At 41.6% G+C, this 16,427-nt stretch overlaps 1 protein-coding gene across 6 annotated transcripts in view; it reads right to left on the reverse strand.

Annotated features, from left to right (window-relative positions):
- Nucleotides 1-12,995, reverse strand: part of LOC308292157 (cilia- and flagella-associated protein 58-like) — an 86,591-nt gene extending 73,596 nt beyond the window's left edge. For 2 of the 6 annotated variants that reach the window (XM_080734429.1, XM_080734426.1), the window contains exons 1-8: nt 12,897-12,995; nt 9,657-9,746; nt 8,068-8,238; nt 7,576-7,707; nt 7,173-7,286; nt 3,917-4,030; nt 1,953-2,066; nt 605-718 (exon numbers count right to left, since the gene is read on the reverse strand). In XM_080734429.1, the coding sequence (XP_080590555.1) occupies nt 605-718; nt 1,953-2,066; nt 3,917-4,030; nt 7,173-7,286; nt 7,576-7,688 (569 nt within the window). In that variant the 5' untranslated portion in view covers nt 7,689-7,707; nt 8,068-8,238; nt 9,657-9,746; nt 12,897-12,995. The remainder of the gene's footprint in view (nt 1-604; nt 719-1,952; nt 2,067-3,916; nt 4,031-7,172; nt 7,287-7,575; nt 7,708-8,067; nt 8,239-9,656; nt 9,747-12,896) is intronic. The other 4 variants (XM_080734427.1, XM_080734428.1, XM_080734431.1 and 1 more) reach the window with 4 other exon arrangements.
- Nucleotides 12,996-16,427: the final 3,432 nt, after the last annotated feature.

The raw sequence follows: 16,427 nt of genomic DNA on the forward strand, positions 1-16,427 counted from the left end.
CGTGCCCATATATGGAGATCTCTGTATCTGTCAGTCCTTGCCCCTTTTATGCGCATATTGGTTGTTAGTAGTAGGGAAATAATTGTGATGTCAGAATCTCCTGCTTTTTGAAGGAGATTCTGCTGTCTTTGGCATTCTATCTATTGACCAGCTTTGCAAGCCGCATGGTAAAAAACACACACGCACACGCACGCACGCCCGCCCGCCCGCCCGCCCGCCCGCCCGCCCGCACGCACGCACGCACGCACACACACACACACACACACACACACACACACACACACACACACACACACACACACACACACACACACACACACTTATTCCACCAACAACAACATGAATATTGGTGGAGGCCACCACCAATATTCATCCTAAGTGTATTTATTTTATTCTTGCTATGCATTAGCCAGACTATTAAAGGCTTTTTATTTTTCAAGAGGAGTGCCTTGGTCTCATCCTTGTTTTCTTTTCATTCTTCTCAAGTTAATTCTTGAGATAAAAGTACCCTTGCTGTAAAAACAAAGTTGACCTTTAACTACAACTTTACAGATTAATTATTTTCGTCTTTCCAGTTGACGTTCACAGAGATCAATGATCTTACTTTGAGTCTGAAGGTCCAGGTTCATTACTGAAGTTCATGGGGAGACCAATAGACCGATCACTCTTCATAGACACACAGCTGGGTGTTGGAGACTCTGCTCTGTGGTGAAGACTTCTGGAATCACACAAATGTTTATGAAATTATCATTTGACTTTAAATACAGTTTGCTGCACAGACATGTCAGTGGGGACTAGGCAACTGTTTTTGGGAACAGATCAAATCAATCGGATTGCAGTGTGAATCCAAGAGAACCACTTCAGACCCCGGAATACTTAAACACCTGTTGAGAACATGAACTTGGATCATATAATCTATGCATTGGCTTTTTTAACATATCTCTTAGTTCTGCCAACAGGGCCTCATCCAACCATATTCTTGCTAAGTTTATAATTTGTTATACTTGCTATGCTTTAGACAGACTATTAAAGGCTTTTTATTTTTCCCACAGGAGTGCCTTGGTCTCATCCCCTTCTTCTTTCTTCCTAAGGAAAATCATAACAGAAGTCTAGTCGGGTTCAGCCTACTGCAATCTCACACTCAATGACTTTGTCCATCATTTGCATTACCACCATTCTGGTGCCATTCTTGAGAGTGTGGTTGGGACCTGCTTGCAGGTTTCTAAGCTGTATTGATGGGTGCGCCTACTTTCAACTTGAGGTTATGACCAGGGATTCCAGAGGGTGTCAGTGATCACTGATGACATCAGTAGGACTAAGTGTCACTGTGACGTAAATCCCATACGTGCCCATATATGGAGATCTCTGTATCTGTCAGTCCTTGTCCCTTTTATGGGCATATTGGTTGTTAGTAGTAGGGAAATAATTGTGATGTCAGAATCTCCTGCTTTTTGAAGGAGATTCTGCTGTCTTTGGCATTCTATCTATTGACCAGCTTTGCAAGCCGCATGGTAAAAAACACACACGCACACGCACGCACGCACGCACGCACGCACGCACGCACGCACGCACGCACGCACGCACGCACGCACGCACGCACGCACGCACACACACACACACACACACACACACACACACACACACACACACACACACACACACACACACACTTATTCCACCAACAACAACATGAATATTGGTGGAGGCCACCACCAATATTCAAGTGTATTTATTTTATTCTTGCTATGCATTAGCCAGACTATTAAAGGCTTTTTATTTTTCCAAGAGGAGTGCCTTGGTCTCATCCTTTTGTTTTCTTTTCATTCTTCTCAAGTTAATTCTTGAGATAAAAGTACCCTTGCTGTAAAAACAAAGTTGACCTTTAACTACAACTTTACAGATTAATTATTTTCGTCTTTCCAGTTGACGTTCACAGAGATCAATGATCTTACTTTGTTTCTGAAGGTCCAGGTTCATTACTGAAGTTTATGGGGAGACCAATAGACCGATCACTCTTCATAGACACACAGCTGGGTGTTGGAGACTCTGCTCTGTGGTGAAGACTTCTGGAATCACACAAATGTTTATGAAATTATCATTTGACTTTAAATACAGTTTGCTGCACAGACATTCCTATTAATAATCTACAGAGTGGCTGCAGAACAGGGTTTTCAATTACTGTGGGAACTACAGGTGCTGCGTGGGTGCCCCCCCCCCCCCCCCCTCCCACAGGTCCCACTGCCCCCCCTAAAGGGCGGTTGGGGGAAAAATAAAAATAAATATTCAAATAATTTAAAAAAAAATGGGACAGGGTTGGGGAATAAAAGAAAATAGGCCTATTTTAGAAATAAATATTCTTAAACTACACTTAAGTTGTGACTTTTGTTTTATTATCATCATCACAAAGTTCAGATGACAGAGGCGCGCCGGCCTTAACATAGATGCTTTTTTGATAAATGGTAAATGGTGCATTTATATAGCGCTTTTATCCAAAGCGCTTTACAGAGATTGTGCATTACATTCACCCATTCACGCACACATTCATACACCGGTGGCGGAGGAAACCATGCAAGGCACCAACCTGCTCACCGGGAGTAATGTGGGGTTCAGAGTCTTGCCCAAGGACCCTTCGACATTAACTCAGTGGGAGCCCGGATTCGAAAGGGGAACCCTTCGGGAACCCTTCGTGCTCTAATAACGGTTTCTCTACCCCTGAGCTATGCCGCCCACACGCGGACCGAGCTATGATACACACAGACCGAAAGACCTGCAAAAAAGGGAGTCCCTGAGTTGTGGATTGATTGTAAACGGAGAAGAAGCGGTGAACACAGCGCTTCCCGACGCAAAATAAACACAGTGACAGGGACAGAAGGACTACAGTAGGTGACACAGCATTAATTAGCTTTTTTCAAACTTCAACAACAAGTTTACCAGCAACGCGTTTGTTCTGTGTTTGCTGCCTGTACCAGCGCGAGTGAGCTCTGAGCTGCCCAGTCTGTGCGCTGCGCATCAAAGAAAGGACACATCAGAGAGAAATTATACTAATTTGGTGTCGGACCTTGTCATGCTTTAGTTTAGGAGCACCGGGCTGTAGACTTTTTGCCCCGGGCAAGGCTCTAATGAGTGAGATCCATTCCAGAATTACCCTAATGAAAATCGATTTGACGATTTTCTTTTTAAATCGTCCAAAATAAATAACAGGATTTAGATTAAAAATCGATTAATTGCAAAGCCCTACTGCAATCTCACACTCAATGACTGTATCCATCATTTGCATTACCACCATTGTGGTGCCATTCTTGAGAGTGTGGTTGGGACCTGCTTGCAGGTTTCTAAGCTGTATTGACGGGTGCGCCTACTTTCAACTTGAGGTTATGACCAGGGATTCCAGAGGGTGTCAGTGATCCCTGATGACATCAGTAGGACTAAGTGTCACTGTGACATAAATCCCATACATGCCCATATATGGAGATCTCTGTATCTGTCAGTCCATGTCCCTTTTATGGGCATATTGGTTGTTAGTAGTAGGAAAATAATTGTGACGTCAGAATGTCCTACTTTTTGAAGGAGATTCTACTGTCTTTGGCATTCTATCTATTGGCCAAGCTGCATGAAAAAAAAAAACATCTCTTAGTTCCACCAACAGCAACAGGCCTCCACCAATATTCATCCTAAGTTTATTTATTTTATTTTATTGCTATGCATTAGCCAGACTATTAAAGGCTTTTTATTTTTCCCACTGGAGTGCCTTGGTCTCATCCTTTTTCTTTTCTTCTCATTTTTCCTAAGTTAATTCTTGAGATAAAAGTACCCTTGCTGTAAAATAAAGTTGTCCTTTAACTTGTTATTTCACAGATTAATTATTTCAGTTAGTTATTAGTTGAAGTTCACACTTCACAGAGATCAATGATCTTACTTTGTATCTGAAGGTCCAGGTTCATTACTGAAGTTCATAGGGAGACCAATAGACCGATCACTCTTCATAGACACACAGCTGGGTGTTGGAGACTCTGCTCTGTGGTGAAGACTTCTGGAATCACACAAATGTTTATGAAATTATCATTTGACTTTAAATATAGTTTGCTGCACAGACATTCATAGTAATAACCTGCTGCAGAACAGGGTTTTCTGTACAGTATGTCTGTCCCCTCAAAACTGAACCAATCACAGCTCATGCTGCTACATTTAAGACTTTGAAAGAGAACCACTTCAGACCCCGGAAGACTTAAACACCAGTTGAGAACATGAACTTGGATCATATAATCTATGCATTGTAGGGCTGACCCAAAAAAAGTGAATATTCGAAGCTTCGTTCGAAGGCAAGGTATTCGTTTTTCAAAAAGATATTTGAATAATCGGCCGCGATCGTTTTGTCCTTTTGGGGGGGGGGGGGGGGGGGGGGGGGGCGTGCCTTAGCTTGCGCCTCGCTCCACTTCAGCGTCATAGCGTCACCTCCTAACACACGTGTTAACATGAATAACAAGCCGAAAACAACAACAAAAGCAAGCATGAAGCCCATCAGAATGGTCGCCGATGAAAATAAAATAAAATAAAAGACAGTGCGCTGTCACAGATAAAGCCCCAGACACCAATGTCTGAGTAACATCACCCAATGCAACTATTGCGATGCAGTCACACATTTCTGGGTCAAACCAATATCGGTGTAACATTCATCCATGCGGTCGGTTGCTGTCTTCCACACGGCACACGCTGATGGAGACACAAGCGTGTTCTTCATCAGGAAACAAACAGCGAAAATTGGATTTTACAAAAGGACCCCGTCACACCGCCGGTCCCGTTTTAAAGAGGAAAAAGAGCTTAAAACCAACTTGCTAGGCTTACGTTGTGGTGTTGATGATGACAGGTTTATATCGGATCTGCAAGCTCAAAACTATCGTGCCCGCATATTGTCTGAGCCTGACTTTCGGTTGATGAGTGGAACGTTAAATCAGGCACACTGTAGTGCAATTATTTACTATAAAATATATTATTACATTTGCGTGTAGGGCTCTTGAGTTGCGCTGCTGCTGTTGCAGCCGCGATGTGTTACATTACAGACATGATGTGATTATGTCAATCCTACTGTACTGCAAAAAACACTTTCTTTAATATAGAAAACATTTGTATCATAGCCTATTCTTCTTCCTCGTTGTATTGTTGTTTTTAATGTAATGAAACAAAATAGGGAGCTTTATTATGAGGGAAAACGGGTGGGTTTTCATTTTAAAATAGGGTAAAATCACGCATTTTTAAACACATTTCCTTAACGGTTATCGCTTATGTAGCCGATAAACTTTTGCTCCCGACGAACAAGCTTCGATTTTGATAATTGCAATCGAAGGCCAGCCCTAATGCATTGGCTTTTTTTTAACACATCTCTTAGTTCTGCCAACAGGGCCTCATCCAACCATATTCTTGCTAAGTTTATAATTTGTTATACTTGCTATGCTTTAGATAGACTATTAAAGGCTTTTTATTCTTCCCACAGGAGTGCCTTGGTCTCATCCCCTTCTTCTTTCTTCCTAAGGAAAATCATAACAGATGTCTAGTCGGGTTCAGCCTACTGCAATCTCACACTCAATGACTTTGTCCATCATTTGCATTACCACCATTCTGGTGCCTTTCTTGAGAGTGTGGTTGGGACCTGCTTGCAGGTTTCTAAAGGGCCATTTATAGTTATGTATGGTTGATTTTGTATACGTTTTTGGGTGAGACAGTACGTACGGTAGTTATGTCGACATACATAGTTGCTCTATGCGTTATGTACGTGCCGACGCGCTCTCCGCTCCAATTCTGCTCCCGTTGGAGCCACGCGCCACATGGAGGGGATCTTCTGCACAGCACACACAGAACCACAGAATTTCTTGACCCGGCGACCGACGTGATGTTTTGTAACAGTCTGGAAACAGTTTGCCCTCCTGGTTCTGCAGCTGCTGTCTGTCGCAACATTATCGCGGTAAATGCAACTCCGCGAGGGTACAGATTTAACCACGCAGACTGAGTAATAATAACAACACAGTGCACTGCACCCATCTCGCTTTTGGATGAGAGGCGGTGTGAGTGTGTGCGCGCGCGTTTGTGTGTATGTATTCTCATGCCAATGCACAGCCGTTCCTGTGAGGAATGACGTCTTCTTGGTTGCAATGACCTTTTTTTTTTACTGTTTCTTGCTAAAATTATATTTCTTGTTGGGATACATATAGTTTGTTTCAGAACCGCTGTAAGTAATTGTCCTCACTACTGCCACGGTTGACAAAAGTTCGCCACGGCCGGGTAGTTCAAGCGTACGTACGTTTTTATCGGTTTTGATCCGTCAGGTTGAGTGTTGTCCGTAAGGTTACGGAGACAAACAATTACGTCCGGACCTACGGAGCAACCGGATTAAATGACTCTCCCCCTCCGTTTCTTGTGTATTGCTGCGGTCCTTATGTATTACTATGCATGGTACTTAAGCTGTATTGACGGGTGCGCCTACTTTCAACTTGAGGTTATGACCAGGGATTCCAGAGGGTGTCAGTGACATCAGTAGGACTAAGTGTCACTGTGACGTAAATCGCATACGTGCCCATGTGCCCATATATGGAGATCTCTCTGTATCTGAGGAGGTACATGGCCTTTTATGGGCATATTGGTTGTTAGGGAAATAATTGTGACGTCAGATTCTCCTGCTTTTTGAAGGAGATTCTGCTGTCTTCGGCATTCTATCTATTGACCAGCTTTGCAAGCCGCATGGTAAAAAACACGCACGCACGCACGCACGCACGCACGCACGCACGCACGCACGCACGCACGCACGCACGCACGCACGCACGCACACACACACACACACACACACACACACACACACACACACACACACACACACACACACACACACACACACACACACACACACACACACACACACACTTATTCCACCAACAACAACATGAATATTCATCAAGTTTATTTATTTTATTCTTGCTATGCATTAGCCAGACTATTAAAGGCTTTTTATTTTTCCAAGAGGAGTGCCTTGGTCTCATCCTTTTGTTTTCTTTTAATTCTTCCCAAGTTAATTCTTGAGATAAAAGTACCCTTGCTGTAAAAACAAAGTTGACCTTTAACTACAACTTTACAGATTAATTATTTTCATCTTTCCAGTTGACGTTCACAGTGATCAATGATCTTACTTTGTGTCTGAAGGTCCAGGTTCATTACGGAAGTTCATGGGGAGACCAATAGACCGATCACTCTTCATAGACACACAGCTGGGTGTTGGAGACTCTGCTCTGTGGTGAAGACTTCTGGAATCACACAAATGTTCATGAAATTATCATTTGACTTTAAATACAGTTTGCTGACAGATATTAAGCGTCCCACGAAGCTTGGCCAATGTGACTGGGCGTACAACAAACTTTGGGCGCATTGTGCAAAGATGTAGGCCAGATGCAGGCCAGATGTAGGCCAAGTTTCGTTTCCTGCAAAGCATGGCTAATGTGACCCTGTGTGGGCGTTAAAAAGGACAAAGCCAGATGTAGGAGCTTAGCTCCTTCCAGGAGCACAGCTGGAAAATGTCTAGGAGGATTGACATACTGTGTGTGTGGAGGTCCAGGTTCATCACTCTTCATAGACACAGATGGAGACTCTGCTCTGTGGATGTGATGTTTGTCAGCTCCCTCCTCCTCTCTCTGCTCACAATGACTCATCTTTTGGTCTTTATTAAACCTGGAGAGATTACAGTCAAATCAGACCAGAACTTGCACGCACACACCTACACACAAACGCACGCACGCACGCACACGCACACACACACACACACACACACACACACACACACACACACACACACCTACACACACACACACACACACACACACACACACACACACACACACACACCATGCAGAGTTCAAACATTAACTTTCCATCACTGTCTATATTCGTCTATATAGTCAGACATGCTTCCTATAACAACAGTAGTGGGTTGTGTTTATAATACTCTTCATCGTTCAGATTCAAACAAACATTTAGATATTAAACATTAACTGGTTCTAGTATTATGGTATAAAACACTAAAGAACACACCTGGCTCGGCCGGGATCGCTGGCCTAACGGTCCGGGTCACCTAGGCTCTAATACAGCCTGCGTCTCGCGTTCGAGTCCCCTTCCCGACGACTTTTGCTGCGTGTCTCTCCCTGTCTCTCTCTCTTCTGTCTGTCTTCACTGGAAACTATCAATAAAGGCAGAAAACACACACTACACACACACACACACACACACACACACACACACACACACACACACACACGGTAACTCTGTACTTTGACCACTTCTTTCCCCTCAACACCAAATCTCTTTGCCAATAAATAGCTGATCTACAAGCTCACAGTGCGTGAACAACGCTACATGTTTCCAGAATAGGGTCTCTGATGGGCTGAAGTGGTTGACATTCTTAAAAGGACAGTTTTTGACCCTTTCCTAAGCCAATATTTTGATGACCAACAGTAGTTCCCTATGGAGACACAAAGAGCCTGCAGGATTGAGTAATGAGTATTAGGAGATGTTTAATGAAATGAGCAGTAGGTGGCACTATTTTACCAGAGATGGGTGAGACGCATTATTGGACATGAACTGCTCTTTTGATCCTCTTTTGTCCACCACTGCCTAACTGTCGGGCCGGCGGGCTGTAGACAGGATGACACTGTTAACTCATAAACCAGCCGTTTAGAAAGACCTCAGAGAGCAAAGCTGATGCAGGTTTTCCTTTAAACCGTCATAAATAATCCACACCAAATCCATGTGTGGGGTCAAATAATTGAAAAATACGATTCATTGTAAGAGTAAGATATATTTGAATCTGAGATGTAGGGGAATAGAAGTAAAAATATTGGAAATTGGAAAAACTCAAGTAAAGTACAAATATCTCTAACTGTAAATGTACTTAGTTACTTTACACCACTGGCGTCATGTTGTCGGCAGCAGGACACAAGAGTTATTGTTAATAATTAACGCTTAAATCTGACCCTTTTATTATTGTTTTCACAATCTTCGAGTGTGTCTGGTTGTGAGTGTACGAGACGAGCGTTGTGCGAGTAGGACAGAGACAGAGCTTGGAGGGTTAACAGGGAAGCGTGGCTAACGGGGGCTACGGGGAGCGGGTGGAAAAAGGTTGCAAGCATCGCGGCTACAGGCAGCAGCACACACCTAGCGTGGCTGGCTTGCACAACACAGCAACCATTGGCAATGCAAGTTATGTGTTTATTTACCCGACTGCTGTTGATGCTTTTTCTTTTTTTTCATATCCAGAAGGATTTTTGGCAAATGAGACAATAGCAAAGAGCAATGCTAGCCAATCAGAGGTGTCTTATTCAGGCCAAGATGGCAGCAATGGTGTGAAATAGAACGATACATGACAATTCTGATCAAGGTAGATACATTCTTTTCTGCAGGGGGAGGGGGGTGGGGGACAGACACACAGACAGTGGCTTGGCCTTCAATCCCTTCACCACTGAACACATTGTTGTGATTTGCACCATTTCATTCACAGACTGATCACTAACTTAATAACTAATGGTTGAACATGTCATGTTTCATAGTCATTTGCACATGCAACTTAGCATGAGATCACCTTGTCATGTTATAGTGTTTTATATTGTATAGGAGGATTAACATACTTTGGTTCATCACTGAAGACAGGAGGAATTCCTGACTGGTCACTCTTCATAGACACACAGCTGGGTGTTGGATACTCTGCTCTGTGACGTCTGGAATCATACAAATGTTTATACATTCATCATGTGAATCAATAATACACTTTGTGTATCTAGTATGAGAGAGTAGATCTCTTCAATGTTGAAACCACAGGAAAACTAAAACAAATAGCTACAGAAACTAATATAATATATATATATATATATATATATATATATATATATATATATATATATATATATATATATATATTGAATTCCCATTCAGTGCGTTGATAGCATTCTCTGGTAGAACAGTTTTTGGCTCTTCTTTGTTGAAACAACAGCAAAAAACTACAAAATAGCAATATACAGTAATAAAAAGTCATTGATAAGACAGACAGACAGACAGACAGACAGACAGACAGACAGACAGACAGACAGACAGACAGATATTCCTATCTATTTACTCCTCTATAATATTTACTGTGTGTGTATGAAAAGGCTCAGTATACCTGTACAGCAGGGGTTCCAAACTTTTTTGGCTCGGGGCACCCCTATAAATATTTATTTAATCCGCATAACTTTCACTCCCAGCACCTTATATTTATAGCATATTGTCGTTGTCGGGTGGAAATCTTGTATGTCCAAAACCATTCGTTTTGTATTTATCATCTATAAAATGTACTAAACTAGTGAAAACAGCAGATCTATAAGCACACAACGCCTCGTCTTGTATGATGAAGAAGGGCAAAATACGTATATTTGAAACTTGGAGATACAAGGTTTCTGCCCGACAGTGACGATATTTTAGTGATTATGTTGCAAGGAAAACGTTGAGATAATAGCCATTTTGGTTAGAACTGACTAAAAATTACGTTTTTTTTTCACTGCCCTGTCACCCACTTGTACCCCTGCTGTGTATGTGATGAAATGTTTACAATTAAGGATGCTGATAGTTAATGTCTTGTGTCCATAATGTTTGCATCTCCATATATGGCTATGGCTATGACTCCCATATCTGTGAATGCCAATACATGTCAGTCTAACCAATATGCCCATATCTCCAAATACATGGATCTCCATATATGGGTATCAGGGATTTCCATATATGGGTAACTGGTCCGATATATCTAACTATTCATTTAGCGAATGTCTGTCTGACCATCTGCATGCTGACAGTTTCACCGCCAACCATCTGTCTGCATGCTGACATCACGTCATAGTACTGACATCACAGACTGGCCTGGACACAGAACACCATGTATGGGCATTATATATATATACAGGATATATATATATATATATATATATATATATAAGTGTTGTATATAAGTGTAAGTGTTGTGCTGGTTGAAAAAAAAAAAAAAAAAAAAAGGTTACCGCGAGGAGGTGCCGAAAGTCGGGGGGGGGGGGGGGGGATGGGCGAAGATTTACTATTCTGTCCATAACGGCACATAACTCGGTAACGCTGAGTCGGCTCATGCGACCGTCATGCGACCGTCGCTCATGGTCGCCTGAGACGGCGCGCCTCCGTCATCTCCACCGAAAACAAGCGCTCCGCCCGTGGCGCATTGTTGGAACTGGGATGGTGTTTTGATTCACGCGCCTCTTTCCCCTCCTGTGTTACACACAAGATAAACTAAACTCCAAACAGCCCAAAATAAACTAATTAGGGTCCTGCTTAACCTTCCCTATCAGACTCACCTCACTGCTACTCACCAGTTAAGAGTGGGGTGGCTCAGAGTAGATGACAGAGTACAGCAACTTGCAATGGGCCTGGTGTACAAGATACACTACACCACTATGATACCCAAGTACCTGTCAAAATACTTTATAAACATTAAGGATGTCCATAATTACAACACCAGAGGCAGCGCCACAGATCACTTTCAACCCAGAGTCAAAACCAACAAAGGGTCAAACTCGTTTTTCTGCTATACCACCAAAATGTGGAAAGCCATACCGAAGGCCATAAAGGAGTGTGGATCACTAGCATCCTTTAAAATTGCCCTGAAAAACCACTTACAGGCAGCAGCCGTTCGCAACTGGTAAAAAAAACTAACCTAGCCCAACCCTACCTTCCCCTTCCCCTTCTTTGTATATAGCCTACTTACTGTTTGTTTAGACTTACTGTTTTCTTTTTTTTTTGTTCTCTCATTTTATTTTATTTACATATCTACTGCATAGTAGCTACTGTGTTCTATTCGTCTGTCATTCAATGTTATATGAGATACTTTAATGGTTTCCTGTGGAAATAAGCTTAGGCTTTTCATGGATCTCCTTTTAGTAGACCTTGTACCAGTGAACTGTACCGTCATGAAACTGTACCTTTTCCTATACAAACTTCTAATAAAGTCTTCAATCAATCAATCAAAGATGGTGACCTTATGTAGCTGTGTTCGCTTTGAGGTTCCCCCTTTTCACTTGACGTTTTAGGAAACCACACCCTACTGAAAACTACTTCAGTTTCACAAAGTCATCATCCACCAGTAGTTCCACCATAGAGACGGGGGAAAATGTCTTTCCATGTTGCAGATCCGGTCTGCAACGGAAACGCTGTGTCTACGCATGTGTGCGTGCAAATAACCGGATACAGTAGGCGGGCTCTAGACCGGATGTCACAATGGAAACCAACCGTTTAGAAATACAAAACTGACGCGAGTTTACCTAAAAATATCATAAATAGCCTAATTACACCAAATCCACGTTTCACTTATAGGCCTAGTGTCAAATAATTGGCATCGTTATTTAATAATGCTCTGTCTAGCTATAGCCTAAGTATTTTTGCTGGTTCGATTCGCACGTCGCATTAAGTAGATCGATCATCGACCCCGCGTCCAAACTTCCAAGAGAAGAAAATTAATTATGTAAATACAAAACACAGAAGCTCAATGATCGCTTCAGCACACACAAAACACTGGCAAGAGAGACGAAAATGAAATGGAAAGAAAATAACGTGCATGCTCAGAGAGGCTGTGAAAACAATGATAAATAGATCAGATGCATGTATGATAGTTATAATAAGTGATCAGATGTTGATCAGCTTCCTCGTAACGTCAATCTCAGACACGTGTCAACCATTCCTGAAGTCATGCAATGTGAATTACTAGAATTGAATTATTGCTCTCCACAAACTCAAAGAGGGACAGGGAGGCGAGGGGAAAGGGTTGATCTCCTTGAAGCGACATGAAAGCGCAGTGATATTAAAACAACAACACTTACGTTACATTACGTTTTGGTCCGTCTGTTTAGTTTTGTCATCTCAATATGTTGTCCGCAGACAGACTCTGTCAAGTTCACAGTTGTTATCGTGTCTCAAAATGGTTCCTTTAATATCTACGCACTTTAATTTCCTTTATGTGACTCTGATCCCGCCTCTAAAGCTATGCATCCTGACGTGGTATCTGCGTCTCAAGTCCTTAAATCAAATCCTATTTCCTATTTCCTTGCTTGTATCAAAATACTTTGTAACATACAAGGAAATAGGAAAGAAGTGTAGGAATATCTAATTTAAGGACTTGAGACTCAGCTCACTTCGCCAAATGTCTAACTGGTAAAATTCACTGGACAAGTCGCAGTCGATAAAACCGCGCGCGCGCGTGTGATCGTCATCCCCTCTCTCGTATTCATAAAAAAAAAGGAAATGTAGTCCCGTGATTGATACACGTTCGAGGCTCATTCAAGAGCGCAAGTGTTTAAAAATGAAGAGAATCAAGATTTTATTGTCACTGGTATTCACTACTCTAATTTGGAGATATTTGATAAGTGGGGATAGGCTATTGGTGAGAGAAATGTTTGATAATTGTGCTATTTTGAAGAGAGTATGCCTATTGACTATTGCAATGGATTGAATTTGCACTATTTTGAGATATTGTACCGTTTAAAGAGAAAGGACCAGAGTGTCCAACATGTAAACATGTTGCTAAAATGTGCCTATGTCTGTGTGTTTTACAGAGCTGCAAGTAAATAATGTGTAATGTGTTGCACCGGATTGATGCTGAAAAAACACCACCCATGGAACCAAATGAACCCAAAAGTTTGAGAAATACTGCTCTAAATAGCAGGTTTATGCAGTATAAAAGAACAGTTCAGTTCAGTTCAGTAGTGAGTGATTCTGATCCAGTATTCTTTATTGTTTGGATGTGATTTCTCCATCATGATGCTTTGCCATTAAAGCACTCACACAAGATTTGCATTGTAGCAACTTTTCAGACAGTAATGATAATAATGAATGATACTGCGCAGAGAGCAGCAGACAGCTATGATAATCTGATTTACGAGTTCCAATCTGGATTCAGAAAATCTCATTCCACTGACACATGCCTTCTCTATTTGACTGACCAAATCAAACGCGAAGCGGATGACGGCAAATATAGCGGCATGGTCATGATGGACCTCCAGAAGGCATTTGACACCGTAAATCATTCTATTCTGATTGAGAAACTAAAAGCCATCGGTCTTGACAGCGCAGCAGTGAGTTGGATGCAATCTTACCTGGTGGGGAGGGAACAGGTGGTGGAGATTAACGGTACCCTGTCCCCCCCCCCCTCCCAGTAAGCTGTGGTGTTCCTCAAGGTAGCATACTGGGACCTCTGTTGTTCCTAATATACGTGAACGACATGGCATCTGCTTGTGACTGCAACCTGTTCCTGTTCGCGGATGACTCAGCTCTCCTAGTCTCGGGCAAGGACCACTTGCAGGTTGAAAAGACACTTAACTCTGAACTAAGTAAGATCTGCACATGGCTTAATGACAACAAATTATCAATTCACCTGGGGAAAACTGAGTCCATCCTCTTTGAATCAAATCATAACCTCAAAAAATCAAAAAAAAAAAAAAAAAGAAAAAAAAAAGAAATTGGCAGGGAAGTCCATAGTGAGATAGTTGATCTGAAAGTCGTTTGGCACCAAGTGAGTTAAAACAGACTATTAAACAAAATTAGGGGGGAGTGCATTAACAATTTAACAGATTAAAAATTACTAGTTTGTGGTTTACAGTCTGGTAAATCCAAAAATATTCAAGAATAAAAAATGGACTTAGACTGTTATTCGTCTCAGGTACTCAATTTATTCTATTCTGGGATGAACATTTGTTCAAATAAGCAGTAAAGGAAAAGTGCTATTGACTAGGATGGCAACCAAGGCAGTGTTTATTCTGTAAGCACAGTTAAATAATATGTATGCTTAAAGGGGAAGACCACCCATTTTCATTATTGAACTATGTCATTAATATACCTTAGAGGAGTTGTGTGGAAATAGAAAAAAAGTTCCCCCCTGTGTTGCCTAGAACTGGAGGATTGATTTTGGGGTTTGTATTGTAAAGTACAACTTGATGACATCACACATTGTACTTTACAATACAACCCCCAAAACCAATCCTCCAGTTCTAGGCAACACAGAAGGGGGGGAACTTTTTTTCTATTTCCACACAACTCCTCTAAGGTATATTAATGACATATTTCAATATTGAAAATGGGTGGTCTTCCCCTTTAAAGTCTAAAAACCCTCTTGCAAGTTTAAGTTTCACTTCAAAATGATTGCTATTATTTCTAAGCAGCACTGTAAGTGATGAAGGAAATGATACATGGCCGAAGGCTCGGAGCATCATGTAGGGTAGAACAGGGGTCTTCAACGTTTTCAGGCCAAGGACCCCTTATTTGAGAGAGAGAGATGAAGCAGGGACCCCCAATTGTCATAGATTCCATATCGTTTAATTGTTTGACAGCACAATCATCAATTTGTGTTTTCAGATATTTAACCACTTGAACTGTCAATACTTATCCCCTCTACACCAAACCTCTTTGCCGAAAATAGCCGATCTACAAGCTCACTACGCCTCGCAGTGCGAGGCATTGTGAGCTTGTAGATCTGCTATATTTGGCTGAAGTTCCCAGAATCTTGTTAAGAATCTGGCTAAAAAGGAGATTTTATTTTTTTTCCCTTTCCATCACACAAAGAATTGGAGGACCCCCGGTAGTAACTCTGAGGACCCCCTAGGGGTCCCGGACCCCCTGTTGAAGACCCCTGGGGTAGAATACTGCTTTTAGGCACCATTTCAAGAATAACAGGGTTTCATTGTGATTCATTTTCGTGGGCATAAGTGGGGGAGGGGGACACATCTCCTTAAAACAGTAATTAAAGTAATCAAATACAAGCTACAGAACACACAAACAATGCAAGGTTGATGACCTGTAATGACCAAATACAAAGTGCACATTGTAGCTGCAACTATAGGTTATCATCTTGGTGATTATTCTATTGAATACCTTTCCGATGAATCGAACAAACGAGAAGCCTTCAAATCAATATTGATCTACAAGCTCAAAATGTGTTGTAATGCGACACGTTCTAAGCATATAGATCTGCCATTTTCACTATTGTTGTACACCACCATTGTACAGTAAGTATAATACAGGGCTTACGTTAAATGCCTAATCAAACTAATCAATTCAGTCGACTATAAAAAAATGGGAATAAATAGCGAATATGGTGATGCGTTGTGAGCTTTAGATCTACTATTTGCTATATTTTTGAAAACGAATGATTTCACTGAAATCGATTTGTTTGACTAGATTAAATCAATTAGTTCTGTGAACTGTAGCATTCCTCGTTGGGGGTGTAGTGTATGACAACCCACAATCGTTTTCATTCCAGTTGGCAAATGTTCTTGAAAGAACACATGAAATCTGTATTAATAAAATAAAATAAATAAGAAAGGAATGGGGCTAATTATTTATCAAACTATTTTTTCTTT

Source organism: Nannobrachium achirus (assembly GCF_963921795.1).
Source record: "Nannobrachium achirus genome assembly, chromosome: 10".
Taxonomy (NCBI): domain Eukaryota; kingdom Metazoa; phylum Chordata; class Actinopteri; order Myctophiformes; family Myctophidae; genus Nannobrachium; species Nannobrachium achirus.